This window comes from Typopeltis vanoorti, chromosome 4 (assembly GCF_054136105.1).
Source record: "Typopeltis vanoorti isolate ZY-2024b chromosome 4, IOZ_Tvanoo_1.0, whole genome shotgun sequence".
Taxonomy (NCBI): Eukaryota; Metazoa; Arthropoda; class Arachnida; order Uropygi; family Thelyphonidae; genus Typopeltis; species Typopeltis vanoorti.
This window is the reverse complement of record NC_143552.1, coordinates 81978476-81993458: the sequence shown is the minus strand read 5'-3', so window position 1 is coordinate 81993458 and position 14983 is coordinate 81978476. Positions and strand designations below refer to the sequence as shown.

At 33.9% G+C, this 14983-nt stretch overlaps 1 protein-coding gene across 1 annotated transcript in view; it reads right to left on the bottom strand.

Moving 5' to 3' along the window:
* Positions 1-14983, bottom strand: part of botv (exostosin like glycosyltransferase 3) — a 207383-nt gene that overhangs the window by 79156 nt on the left and 113244 nt on the right. Inside the window, exon 6 of the mRNA XM_090392101.1 lies at positions 4569-4696. Within this exon, the coding sequence (XP_090248227.1) occupies positions 4569-4696 (128 nt within the window). The remainder of the gene's footprint in view (positions 1-4568; positions 4697-14983) is intronic.

Here is a 14983-nt window from a genome sequence, read left to right as displayed (position 1 = left end):
CCTGATATTTCCAGAGACAGCAACCTCAGTTTCAGAGCACTGCATAATATTATGAACAAGCATACTAATCATGCAGGGAATGGCATGAACAGCTAGTGTAACATGCTAACGCTACTTACAAATGGAAAGCTTTTCATATCATATGAACATTAATTCTTGTAGCAAAGATCAACCACTTCCCCTAGACCTACCTGGTGTATACCAGGTCACTTGCAGCTGTAAATTGTCCTACTTTAGTCAAACAGGCAGGACAGCGAATATCAGGATTTCAGAACACAAAGACTACATCAGGTTTCACCAGTACAGCCACTCTGGGCTTGCAGACCATGACACAGATACCCGCCATAGAATTCGTTGGAAGAAAACTAAAATAATACACCGCAGCAAGTTCAAGTACGAAAGATTATGCATGGAATCATCAACAGCTCTAAAAAACGTCCCAAACCTCAACGAATTTGGTTGCATGAGACTAAGGGTCTAAGCTATATAACAGAGAGGAGAATTCCACATAGCTTTTAAAGGAATGCAGAGAACCGACCAGGGCTTCTGACCTAATGTCCAATCCTCACCTTCTCGTGGTGCACCCTGTTGGATATCTACCTAGATACTGAACGAACGAGGATAGGCTGGCAGTTTGGGATTTAGCAAATCAAATTGTATTCTTATTGGCTTAAACCAAAATACAAACTGATGGTACAACATGACAGAATTTCATGCTGGCTGGGGCATTGCCCATTTAAACAAGGCTCCCGTTGTTTTCGCCAAGGAACAAAGGTGAACAGCAAAAAGTCAGCTACTGGAACAAATCTGAAAACACAACCCAACTCAACATCACCAGAGTTAAAGATCAGTGTTATCAACATAAGAAGCCTGAATAGCAAAGAAATGGAGCTAGCTCAGAAATTAGATAAATATCAGATAGATATAATAGGGGTGACAAACAAAAAAGATCAAAACTGGTGACATCTTTCTGAACAATAAATACAAAATGATATATTCAGGCAATGACAATCAAGGAAAAGAAGGAGTAGCCATAGTATTCAACACTAAATACAAGGCTAATCTTCTTGAATGGCAGGCAGTGTCAAGTAGAGTGATGTGGGCAAATATAAGAATGGGGAACTGGACAATGAGACTTATTTGTGCCTATGGTCCCACAGAAGGTTCTACTTCTAAGGTAGAAGTGGAGGAATTTTTTGATGCTTTAGAAAAAGCAACTGACACAATGAAGAAGGAAAAGTTGGTCCTTGTTGGGGATCTAAATAGCAGAGTAGGAAATGATTGTCAGACATACAAAAATATTTCGGGAAAATTTGAAGAAAAGAGCAAAGCTAATAATAATGGCAAATACCTGTTGGATTTTTGCTCAGGACATGGACTAGTTATTACTAACACCATGTTCCAAAATAAAAATGTGCACAAATTCACATGGAGAGAAGAGGCAAGTAATGAGAAAAGTCTCATTGACTATGTTATTGTTAATAGTGATGTTTTCTCCCTGGTGGAGGATACCAGAGTGTACATAGGATTTGAAATTGGAAGTGATCACTATTTAGTCTTGAGCAGGATAAAATTGAATTTCATATTGAAAAGAATAACACGTAAGAAAATTTTAAAGAAAATAAAAGTTGAGCAGCTCTTAGATGTGAACTGTAGACTAAAATACACGAAGATTATTGAAGAAAAAATGAAAGAGTTTGAGAACAGCAACCAAACCTTGAAGATTCAGTGGCAAGCTTTGAAAAAAAACCCTCATTGATTCAGCCAGAGAGGCATGTGGTGACGTTGTCTGCAAGGATAATCAAATCAGAACTCCATGGTGGACACAGGAAGTTAAAGAGGCAGTGAAGGAAAAGAAGAAAGCATATCAAAAGTTCCTGACAAATAAGTCAGTTTGTGCTCTTAGAGAATACAGAGACAAATGTAAAAAAGTGAAACATTGTGTAAAACTAGCTAAACAAAAGTCATGGGAGGACTTTGGCAAGAACATAGAAAATAAATACCAAGAAGGCGGTAAGATATTGTTGAAGAAGCTTAGAAATGGAGGAAAGAGTGCTGTAAAAGGAGTTAGAGATGATAAAAGTGACATGAAAACGGGAGAAAAAGATATCCTCAAAGTATGAAGTAATTACTTTGAAAAATTGCTAAATGAAACAAGCAGCAGTGAGAGCACAGTGGTAAAAAACACTCTACAGGCATGCAGTCAGGAATATATATCCATACTTGAAATAGAAAAAGCCATCAAAGGTTTGAAATGTGGAAAGGCAGCAGGAGTAGATGATATTCGACCAGAAATGCTGAAGTATGATGGTATAAAAGCCTTAAAGTGGCTGCGTTGCATAGTTCAGAAAACCTGGACAGAGGGACGAATTCCCGATAATTGGAGTAAAGCTCTCATAGTACCCATATATAAAAAGGGAAATAAAACTGAATGAGAATTACAGAGGTATTTCCTTACTGAGTGTACCTGGTAAGATTTATGCAAGTATACTTGAGAAACTGTTGAGAAGAATTGTGGAAGAAAAGCTTGGTGAAGAACAAGCTGGATTCAGGTCAAATAGAGTCTGTCAGGATCAGATCTTCGCTTTATGACAAATAGTCAAGAAAGCATGGGAATATAACAAAGATCTGTATTTAAGTTTTGTCGATCTGGAAAAGGCATATATTACAAGGTGCCGAGAGAGAAGCTATTTAATACACTACAGTTATATGGTGTCAATGGGGCATTATATCAAGCAATACTTAGTCTTTATTTGAGTTGTAAGTCAGCAGTTAGAATTGAAGGCAGTACAGGAAGATGGTTTAATGTTAAATCTGGTGTGAGACAGGGATGTACATTATCCCCTCTGTTATTCATTATTATATATATAATGATCACATTATGAAGGAAAGTGCATTAAACATTATATCAAAATTGGAGATGTTAACGTCAGCTCTTTGCTTTACGGCCGATGTTATACTTCTAAATAAATCCGCTACAAGTCTGCAAGATTCCCTGACTAAATTAAATAACTGTTGTAATAGATATGGTATGAAGGTCAGCAATAAAAAGACAAAGACAATGAAAATAGGCAGAATCACTGAAAATGTTAACTGCATTGTGAACGGAGAACCTGTGGAACAAGTAAAACATTTCAGCTACTTAGGCACAATTTTTAGTGAAGATGGTAAATTAAATATGGAAACAGACAACAGAATCAACAAAGCTGGTATGGTAGGAAGTCAATTGTATAAATTCATATGAAATAAGAGAGAAATTAGTCGAAACACTAAATCAGCTGTATACAAGACGGTGTTCAAACAAATTTTAACTTATGGATCTGAGAGCCGGGTCAGAAGTAAAACACTCGACCAAAGACTAGAGACCGCAAATATGAGTCCTGAGAAAGATCAGATTCGTGAACAGATGGCATCAATGGCAATATCATATTAAAAATGAGGATATTTAAACGAGGTCAGCATCCAGGAATGTGTTAGCAGGGCTAATCTCAGGTGGTATGGTCACTTAAACAGAATGGATGAGGAAAGATTAGCAAAACAAGTGTTCTCTGCCAGGTTGGCAGTAAAATGACCCAGAGGAAGACCAAGATATAGGTGGATTAATACTGTACAAAGTGCCTTAGACAATAGAAATATAAGATCTGATAATGTTGGAGTCTTGACAAGTAATAGACTGATTTGGAGGAAAATTGTAAATAGGAAGTTAGTAATGATGCCGGAAATTTTTCATGTAGTACTATCATATCCTGTACACCTCTTGAGGGTAAATGGCAGGAATTTGATGATGAGACTACCCCCAAATTTGGGAGACTTACATCATGAGAACGTCAGCCCAACAGCCAAGACAACCCAATTAGCCTGCTAGGGGGCACCATTATAACTTTAGGAACAGTTTCTTGCTTTCTTCCTCATTTGCTTTTGTTAGTGCCTGTGTGCACATACCATATTTGTATGTTCCTGAAGATGACAACATGACATTGCTGAAATATTGAAGGTATTCATTAAAGTTTCCTTTAATTAATATCCGTTTCATGTGCTGTAAATTCCTTAAGTTAATTACAGTTACATATGACCACTAATTAGAAATCTGAGATTAATTTCTTTGTGCAGGGTGGCATCTGAAGTATGATTCACTTAGAATTCCTGTCTTGCATAAAATTTCTGTATTACTCAAAATTATCCAACTGGGTAGATGCTAAATATAAAATGATCAATGTATACTTCTACTAAGTTTAAGGTTATAACTTTTAAGTGTTGTAACCACAAATTAAAAAAGAGTAAATCTACATAATATACTATGGTTTAAGGGCTTAAAAAGATTATTTATAGAGAAGATGTTAACATATTCTGATAAACACTACTCTTAACATTATTTTATAAACAAAGTGGAAATGTATTTCCCTAAATGTAATGCTATAATAATAATCCATTATACAGTGCTATTTAAAAACACTTGCATTTCCACAGATGAATCTTCAGCACTAAACAAAACATTACTTAATTATGCAGATCTGAAGAAAAAGTAATAGATGATAAAGAATAAATGTAGTTAGGATATAGCCATTTACCTGAAACCAAAAACTATTTCATCAGGTCTAAGATGAGCATCATCATCCACAGACAAAATAGCCTCTGTTTCAATTGCATCATAGGGTAAAAATCGATTGTTTAGACTGTTCTTTTTAGCTTTTACAACCTATAAATAAATAAACACAGTAAACAGTAACAATGGGAGTTTGTGCATTATGCATGTGTATATCAAATAATAACAAGCATGATGCAAAGCAATAATTATTTGCATACCAAAAAACCAAGTATGCTAATTATAGTTAAAATCATGCACATTTTTTCTAATGACATAATGTTCATTAGAATATAACTCATTATAATTTATAACCATGGAATAACAAGATAATAAAATAAACACTTGTGACTGATATTTTTTTTAATTTTATTTATTTTGCCAACATGTATATTACAGCTGACTATGAACTCAAACACTGTTATAACAAACTCACTCACTAAGATCAACTAAAAGTCCTGACTGAAGCCCTATAAGCACAACACTGTGTTAAAGAAAATTCACTATAACAAACTGTTTCCTACAGTCCCTATGAGGTCTCTATACTGAGAGTCAACTATACATACAGGTAATGGCTACGAAAGGGCACAGAAAATTATTAAAATATTGTTATACAACAAAAAAGGAATCAAGATTAGTTACACTGACAATGAAGACACATAGAAAATGATAGCATTGAAAAAATGCAACATAAAATAGAATTATAACAAGCACAGGTCCATGAGAGATTATGATAATGATAAAATGCAGAACAGTGAAACATAACAGTCAGATGATAGCACAGAGTATGTTAGGCAATAATTCTGTGCGAGAGAGAGAGAGAGAATAATGAGAATGTGAAAATCTTTAGAGAATTCATTTCTAGATCTTAAAATCTTTTTTCCCTCTGAAATAGACAAAAACCAAGCAATAGTTTGGTGAAAGAGCAGTGAACTATAAAAGGGAAATTCAATTAGGAGCAATGTTAATTGGAGCAGGGTCAAGGAGCTCAGAACAATTAATATGGTTACTGATAATTTTATAATAATAAATTAGAATGTTTATGCTTAAGGATTAAAGGCTGAAGATGAATTATCAAAATCTGTAATATGTATCAGAGATAAAATATATAATTTAAAATCAATCAAGCTAAGTGACATTCTGAATCCCTTTGACCTTATCAGAATAGGTTTTTAAAATGAAGAAGCCAAACTGATGTAGCAAATTCAAGGTAGTTACAAACAAGGAAACAATAGATGCATATAATAGCAGTAAAATAATGGAAAGATATAGTACAGCAGACAATTGATATAATGAACTTCTAGGGACCAGAGACAGCTCTTTAAAGGCTTGCTATAGTGAATTTTGGAGGAAAATTCACTATAGTGTGCATGTGTGTGTGTGTGTGTGTGGTGCATGCACACACACAAACAAACAAACAAACAAAAAGAAAATAGCAGGAATATAGAACAAAGGAAATCACCAGAAATAAAACAAAAGAAATCATAAGATTGCAAAATTATAACAGAGTAAATCACTAGAACAAAAGAATTCACAAGAAATAAATTACCAAAAACAGAACAAATGAAATTGCAGGAGGAAAAAAATGGCGAGAAAGAGCACAAAGAAAATCACAGGAAACAGAACAAAAGAAATGGCAGGAATCATATAGAACACACAGGATGCAGGAACTATCCATAAAAACACAAAATGACAACATGAAAAGCATAATAATGGGAGCAAAAATAAAGAACTAGAAGAGTATCAAAGCAATGAAAAGCAAAATCCAGAATGTTACCTAAAATCTTCATGATAAACTAAATATATGCAGACTGTACGATTAAAATCACAAGTATCTGAAAATTTCAACTGTCAGTCAAGTTGGTCACTTCCAATTACAAAGAGGAAGGGAACAAATGTGATGGACATTAGTCTGCATCAGTCAGAGACCTAATAATGCACAGCTGACATAAACTGATACTGTTTTCTTCGAACTGCAACTTGAAAATCATTTGTACAACATACAGTATTTCTTTCACTCGAAGTTAAAAATGGAAATCTGTTTGGGTAGCAAATCATTTTGTGTTTGAGAAGCTAAAGTAAAAAAGTCTAAATTTCTGATTTGAATTGTAAAAACCTAAATTTTTAGAGTCTGCACATATTTCAGTAGTTTGTTATGAAGATTTCAGGAATGTGATATTAATTTAAGGTAATCCTTTTGAAATTCAAACATTTATCCTAGATTTTTATAATTTCATGCACTTCTAGTTCTTGTTTCCTATTATTGTTAGCATTTTGGTCGATTGGTAGAGCCTCTGCTACTAATGGCTCAGTTAAGTAAGTTTGAGCACGGTTAGTAGTCGGAAGAGGTACAATCGTTCGATGCTGTTGGCACACTCTCCCTCGATGAGTCTTTGGGCTCCCTGGAGGTGTCAAATAATAATAATAATAATAATTTGGACTTTTTTCGTGTTATCATTTCATGTGTTTACTATGCAAAGTTCCTGCAATTTTTGTGTTCTGTCATCAGTAAAATTTCCTGCTACTTAATTTGTTTTATTCCAATGAGTTTCTACTGTCACATTTTCTGATTTTCCTTAGTTACATTTCCCAAAATTTTCTTTTGTCACCTGATATCAACATCATTTGCTAGGAAATTCAGTCTGCTAGAGTGAGGGAGTTTTTGCTTTTAAAACTCCCTCAGAGAGTTTGCAATAGTATGGTAAAAACAGCATTGGTTCTGTGGGACTTAAGACTTTCCTGTAGTTCATTATAGCACATAATTTCCTTATAGTGGTGTTTGCTACATTGCACGCCTACTGTATTCCAAAAGATAAAGTCAAGAGACGCGAATGTATTAAAGTATACCACATCAATATGACACTGGATGAATGGACGTGATGAATCGAAGCACCTGTTCTTAACAGTATACAAATGCTTTAAGTATTTATCAGAAACTGCATACTAAGACGAGATGATTATTTTCAACATGCAAGAATATTTTTCTGCATTCAGTTTAAGAAAGTGTCTATACCATGTTACTAGATCATCTAAATTGCTTATGAAAATGTCATCTTCATAAAATTTAAGGACTGTCAAATGGATAGCACTCTGCTTTTTAGGTTGTGGATTCAATTTCACTGTGGCTTCTGTAGCTAACAGTTTACAGTCCAATTACTGAAGTATCTCAAAAAGATGTTTGGTCTCTAGAGCAAGATCATTAGATTCTGTAATTCTCAGTTTCTCCATGATAGTAGTGTGGTATTTCAAACCTTTTTTTAGGTGGGAAGTATCCTAAAAAAAATTTAAAGGCCTTTAAGGCTATCAGGGAAAAAAACTGAATATGTTGGGAAAAAAAATGAACAAACAGAAAACATCAAAGGAGAAACAGCAAGGACTAAGGTGAGGCATTTAGAATAATCCTTTTTCTATCATGGATATTAGGCCACGAGGCCTGCTCTGGTCTCATGCCATCGCTTTCTTGGTCTTCCAATTTTTTTTTTCCATTTATTTTATATCCATATAGTATTTTGGGAAGACTGCTATTATCCATTCAATTTAGATGTCCTAACCATTTTTGTTTGTTTATATATATATAGTAGCAATAATAAATTTAGTTTAATCCTTTATCCAAGTATGAGCAAACAAAGTTTGCACCTGAAAGTATCTTCAAGACTGGGGTAAGGTGGTACAACACCAGACAACTCGTAGCAAAGGTGGACCAAGCTAACATCACTCCTATCTCAGTATCTCCCACAATGAAAAACACATCTCCTTGCAGATATGTATAATGTATGCATTAAGGGGAGGGCCACAATCCAGACTAGTTTTGACCTTTATTAACGTGACCAATTTTTTTACAATGAAAAGGAGGACGAAAAAATTTAAGAAAAAAGTACAATGTAAATAAATGAAACATTTTATTAATTTAAACAAAAATACACTAATTATGCTTACATCCCTTTTAATTATTTAATTAAACGAGTATTTTTCCATTGAATGAATATTTTTTGTCAACATATCATTTTCTAACAATATATTGGAAATTTCGGAGCAAGAAATATCCTTCATATTGAATTTTACAGTAAGTGCTGCAGCTAGAGTATCAACATTCAATCTTGATTTCTCACTTGTCCAAAAATCATTACCAATTGAAAAAACTCTTTCAACTGCTGCATTAGTTCCAGGACAGCACAACGTAAATTCAACAAGAATAACTAAATTTTCATATGGAATGTGTTCATTTTTGAAATGGTTAAATATTTCCACCCATCTTTTATCAATTTCAACATGTTGATTTTCCCATTGTTCTAATTTATCAGAATTTAAATATACATTCAGTCTTCTAATTTCTTCAAACAGACAATTGTCATAGATTTTAATATCAGGCATTTCTTTCGATAAAAACTCAACACAATTTTCAATATCTGCCCAATTTACTTGCGATGAAGTCAAAAAACACCATTGAAAACTGTTATTTCCTGTGATATTTGTTTCAGACCATTCTTCGACATACTGGAAACATGTTTGGTAAAAATTCTGCACTTCTTTGGTAAACCTTTCCGTTATGCCCGGATTTGATTCCTCTAAGTTTGACAATTTTCTTTTTATTATTAAAGGAATAAATTTTTCTTCAAATCGTGATTTATATTGAAGGACAAAATTGTTCAAAATAAGACTAACTTCTGTAGCTGAAATATGTTCACCTTCAATCTTTTGAATCGTTTTGTGGAAAATAGATGCCTGATTATGTACAAAATACATTAATATCTCTGATAATTCATAATTGAAAAAAGATTCCAGAATTTTTGGACATTTGTCTAAACTTAAAAAATATGAACGGAGAGGCTCAAATAATTGTAAAACACGTTCTATAGCAGGTGTTAGAGTGAGCAATCTAACTTTTGAATATCCTAAAAGTTTTTTGTATTCAACATTTGCGTCTTCACAAAATTGTTTTAAAGTAGCCACACAAAAGTATAATATAGAGATAAAGTAAACAAAGTAAAGTGCACAATGGTGCGAGACATGTGAAGTTCTCCTATGCCCTGCGCATGCGTTTCATAATCGCATCTTTCCGAACTGTACCATCACACGACGCGTAACAGTTCGGCACGGCATCTCTGAATACAGAGATTAACAGATTAGTTCTAAAATATCGAAAAGGAGGACACTTTTCGAGAAAGGACAGAACCTACAAAAGAAGGACTGTCCTCCCTAAAGGAGGACGATTGGTCACCTTACCTTTATTGAGGTCTCTTCAGTGGGAGCCAGGCTCGAGTGGAGATACCAGGCAGAAGCATTAGCAAGGTCATCTCTACCTATAGGAGTTGCCAAACGGTATGCCACCTTTTTTATTAAATTACTCTGGATTTAGAGAAAGATGTTGAAAGTTTATTTTTCACTTGGTTAGACTATAATAAATTTAGTTTAATCCTTTATCCAAGTGTGAGCAAACAAAGTTTTCGCCCGAAAGTATCTTCAGGACTGGGGTAAGGTGGTACAACACCAGGCAACTCGTTGCAAAGGTGGAGCAAGCTCACAACACTCCTATCTCCACCTTTGCAACGAGTTGCCCAGTGTCGTACCACCTTACCCCAGTCCTGAAGATACTTTCAGGTGCAAATTTTGCTTGCTCACGCTTGAATAAGGGATTAAACTAAATTTATTATAGTGTAACCAAGTGAAAAATAAACTTTCAACATCTTTCAATATATATAGTGGCAAATTGGCTTTTATATTCAAGGATTGTAAAATTTCTTTTGTTTTATGGTCCCACTGAGTATATCCAGCTGTTTTTTTCTGAGAAATTTCATTTCTGCTATTAGAATCTGTTTTTCTGGAGCAAGTTCACAACACTCCTATCTCCACCTTTGCAACGAGTTGCCCAGTGTCGTACCACCTTACCCCAGTCCTGAAGATACTTTCAGGTGCAAATTTTGCTTGCTCACGCTTGAATAAGGGATTAAACTAAATTTATTATAGTGTAACCAAGTGAAAAATAAACTTTCAACATCTTTCAATATATATAGTGGCAAATTGGCTTTTATATTCAAGGATTGTAAAATTTCTTTTATTTTATGGTCCCACTAAGTATATCCAGCTGTTTTTTTCTGAGAAATTTCATTTCTGCTATTAGAATCTGTTTTTCATTCTTTTTTCATGGTCCATGTTTCCACTTCTACATGATAAAGCTGGTTTAGACAGAATGTTATAGTCTGATTCTGGTGGGTTTTTGTACCAAGGATGGATCAATTATATACTTATTATGTTGTTTCTTCTTCTTCTCTAGTGCATCAATCCAAAGATTGGTTAGTTATAGCAGCACATCATAACATCCTATCTTGTGACATCCTTTTTATCTCTTCATAACTCTTAGCGGCAGTTAGCATCATTATGTTATTTATATATGAAATTCTTGGTCTGCCCCATGGCCTCTTTCCTTCTACAGTCTCCTCCATTATTTCTGTAACCATTCCCCCATGCCTCAGATGGTGTCCAATTAGGCTTTTTCTTCTCTTATTGATGTAGTTCATTAGTGACTGCTCTTCATGAACGATATTTAGAATTTCTTCATTATTTATTCTTTCTGTCCAACTAATTTTCATCATCTCTTTCTCCAGCACCAAAGATAAAATGCCTCCAACTTTTTGATGTCTTGTTTTGTTAGCGTCCAGGCCTCACAACCATATAATGCAATGCTCCATGTGTATGTTTTCATTAACCTTTTTTGGAGCTGGATGCTAAGTCCTTTACTGGTGAAAATGTTTCTTCTATTGCAGAATGCCTTTTTGGCCAAGATTATTCATGCTTTAATATCTGATTGGTTTCTTCCATCTTCCACGATAAGACTTCCAAGATATTCAAAGGAGGATACCTGTTGTATTAGATTATTATTTATTTCCAGGTTTATTTTCATTGGATTTGCTTTACTTATAATTAAAAGTTTAGTTTTCTTATAATGTTGCATGCTGTTTACTTTAACAAAATTTCATATCTTAATTTCTATAACTTTTTCATCTTCATATGATAAGTCAAATACCAGGTATATGAAAGTATTTACTTCTTTTAATATTTTATTGTCAAGCACTATTTTGCTTCTTATCAGGTTTTCTACCTTGAAAGCCATTATTTTTGTTTTTATTTTTGATATTCCCATATTATTTAGTTCTGATATTTCATTTAATCATTTCACTGATCTCTGCAGATCAACTTCTGATGCAGCTAACAGAATCTTCATCATCATCATCATCAAATTCCTGACATGTACCATCAAGAGGTGTACAGGATATGATAGCACTACATGAAAAATTTACATCATTACTAACTTCCTATCTACAATTTTCCTCCAAATCAGTCTGTTACTTGTCAAGACTACAATATTATAATTATCAGATCTTATATTTCTATCGTCTAAGGCACATTGTACCGTATCAATCCAACTATATCTTGGTCTTCCTCTGGGTCGTTTTCCTGCCAACCTGGCAGAGAACACTTGTTTTGCTAATCTTTCCTTGCCCATTCTGTTTAGGTGACCATACCACCTGAGATTAGCTCTGCTAAAGCATTCCTAGATGCCAAAAATGTCAAGTTCTTTCCTAATATCCTCATTTTCAATATGATATTGCCATTGATGGCATCTGTTCATGCCTCTAATCTTTCTCAGGACTCTCATATCTGCGGTCTCTAGTCTTTGGTGAAGTGTTTTACTTCTGACCCAGCTCTCAGATCCATAAGTTAAAACTGGTTTGAACACTGTCTTGTATACAGCTAATTTACTGTTTTGACTAATTTCTTTCTTATTCCATGTGAATTTATTCAATTGACTTTCTACCATACCAGCTTTGTTGATTCTATTGTCTATTTCTATATTTAATTTACCATCTGCAGTAAAAATCGTGCCTAAATAGCTGAAATGTTTTACTTGTTCCACAAGTTCCCCATTCACAACAAAGTTGACATTTTCAACAGCTCTACCTATTTGTGTTGTCTTTTTAATGCTGACTTTCATTCCATATCTATTACAACAGTTATTCAATTTAGTCAGGGAATCTTGCAAACTTGCAGCAGATTTATTTAGAAGTATAACATCGTCTGCATAAAGCAAAGAGTTGACATTAACAACTCCAATTCTGATATCATTTTTAATACCACTTCCCTTCATAATGTGATCCATATAGATAATGAATAACAGAGGGGATAATGTACATCCTTGTCTCACACCAGATTTAACATTAAACCATCTTCGTATACTTCCTTCAATTCTAACTGCTGACTTGCAACTCAAATAAAGACTAAGTATTGCTTGATATAATGCCCCATTGACACCATATAACTGTAACATATTGAACAGCTTCTCTCTTGGCACCTCGTCATAAGCCTTTTCCAGATCAACAAAGCTTAAATACAGACTTTGTTATATTCCCAAGCTTTCTCAAGTATTTGTCGTAAAGTGAAGATCTCATCTTTATAGCCTCTATTTGACCTGAATCCAGCTTGTTCTTCACCAAGCTTTTCCTCCACAATTCTTCTTAACCGTTTCTCAAGTATACTTGCATAGATCTTGCCAGGAACACTCAGTAGGGAAATACTTCTGCAATTATCACATTCAGTTTTATTTCCCTTTTCATATATGGGCACTATTAGAGCTCTACTCCAATCATCGGGAATTCGTCCCTCTGTCCAGGCTTTCTGAATTATGCAGTGCAGCCAATGTAAGACTTTTATATCACCATACTTCAGCATTTTTGGTCGAATATCATCTACTCCTGCTGCCTTTCCACATTTCAAGCCTTTGATGGCTTTTTCTACTTCAAGTATGGATATGTATTCCTGACTGCATGCCTGCAGAGTGTTTTTTAGCACTGTGCTCTCACTGCTGCTTGTTTCATTTAGCAATTTTTTGAAGTAATTACTCCATACTTCAAGGATATCTTTTTTTCTTGTTTTCATGTCACCTTTATCATCTCTAACTCCTTTTACAGCGCTCTTTCCTCCATTTCTAAGCTTCTTCAACAACCTCCAGAATACCTTACCACCTTCTTGATATTTATTTTCTATGTTCTTGCCAAAGTCCTCCCATGACTTTTGTCTAGCTAGTTTTACACAGTGTTTCACTTTCTTACATTTGTCTCTGTATTCTCTAAGAGCAAAAGCTGACTTTTTTGCCAGGAACTTTTGATATGCTTTCTTCTTTTCCTTCACTACCTCTTTAACTTAGTGTGTTCCATGGCGTTCTGATTTTTTTATCCTTGCAAACAACCTCACCACATGCCTCTCTGGCTGAATCAATCAGTGTTTTCTTCAAGGCTTGCCACTGAATCAACAAGGTTTGGTTCTTGTTCTCAACTCTTTCATTTTTTCTTCAATAATCTTTGTGTATTTTAGTCTACAGTTCACACCTGAGAGCTGCTCAACTTTTATTTGCTTTAAAACTTTCTTACATGTTATTCTTTTCAATATGAAATTCAATTTTATCCTGCTCAAGACTAAATAGTGATCACTTCCAATTTCAAATCCTCTGTACACTCTGGTGTCCTGCACCAGGGAGAAAACATCACTATCAATAATAACATAGTCAATGAGAAATGGGTTATGCTGTTTCCAGATTGTTATAATTTTATATATATTAAAAAACAGAGATGACAAGATACATCCTTACCATACTAATCTTTATATGTCTTTCCATTCTGATATTTGTTCTAATTTGATTGCTATTTTGTGTATGTTTCTTGAATGGACATTTGTTATATTTAGACTGGTTAATAATTTAAATGACTTTTGTCTATTAATTTTATCAAAGCCTTTTTCATAATCAATGAGGACCATGTGTGTTTTTTTAAATTCTCATCACTTTTCAATTAATATTTTTAGAGTGAAAATTGATCTATGCAAGAGTGGCCTTTTTATGAATTGAGATAACCATTGCTTTTTTTCCAAGAGTTTGGAATTTTTCCAGAAATCCAGATCATGTTAAAGAATTGCACAAGTCTTCCATCAAAATTTTCTCCTGCATTTTTGTAGTTTCATGTTTATATTGTCTTCTCCTGGTGTTTTCCTATTTTTCATTTTATTTATTGTATTTTTTAGTTCTGGCATCAATATTTTCTGTTACATCATTCTTTGTTGTATAAATTTTTACTTCTTTATTACCATCAGTCCATAGATTTTGAAAATAAGTTACCAATTTTTCTAAATCTATTGTTTTTATTTTTACCTTTTCTTTTATTTCTTTGTTCAAGTATCTTTTTATTTTATATGTTTTTGGTTGTGGCTTAGTTATAAAATTGTTCCATCTCTATGTTTTTTCCTCGCTTCTTGTTTTGCAATTGTACTGAATCTTTTTTTACTCTATTCTACTGTCTTGGAATTGAGCCATTTCTGATAACGCTTTTGTTTTTATTATCTTTTCTATTTCTTTGT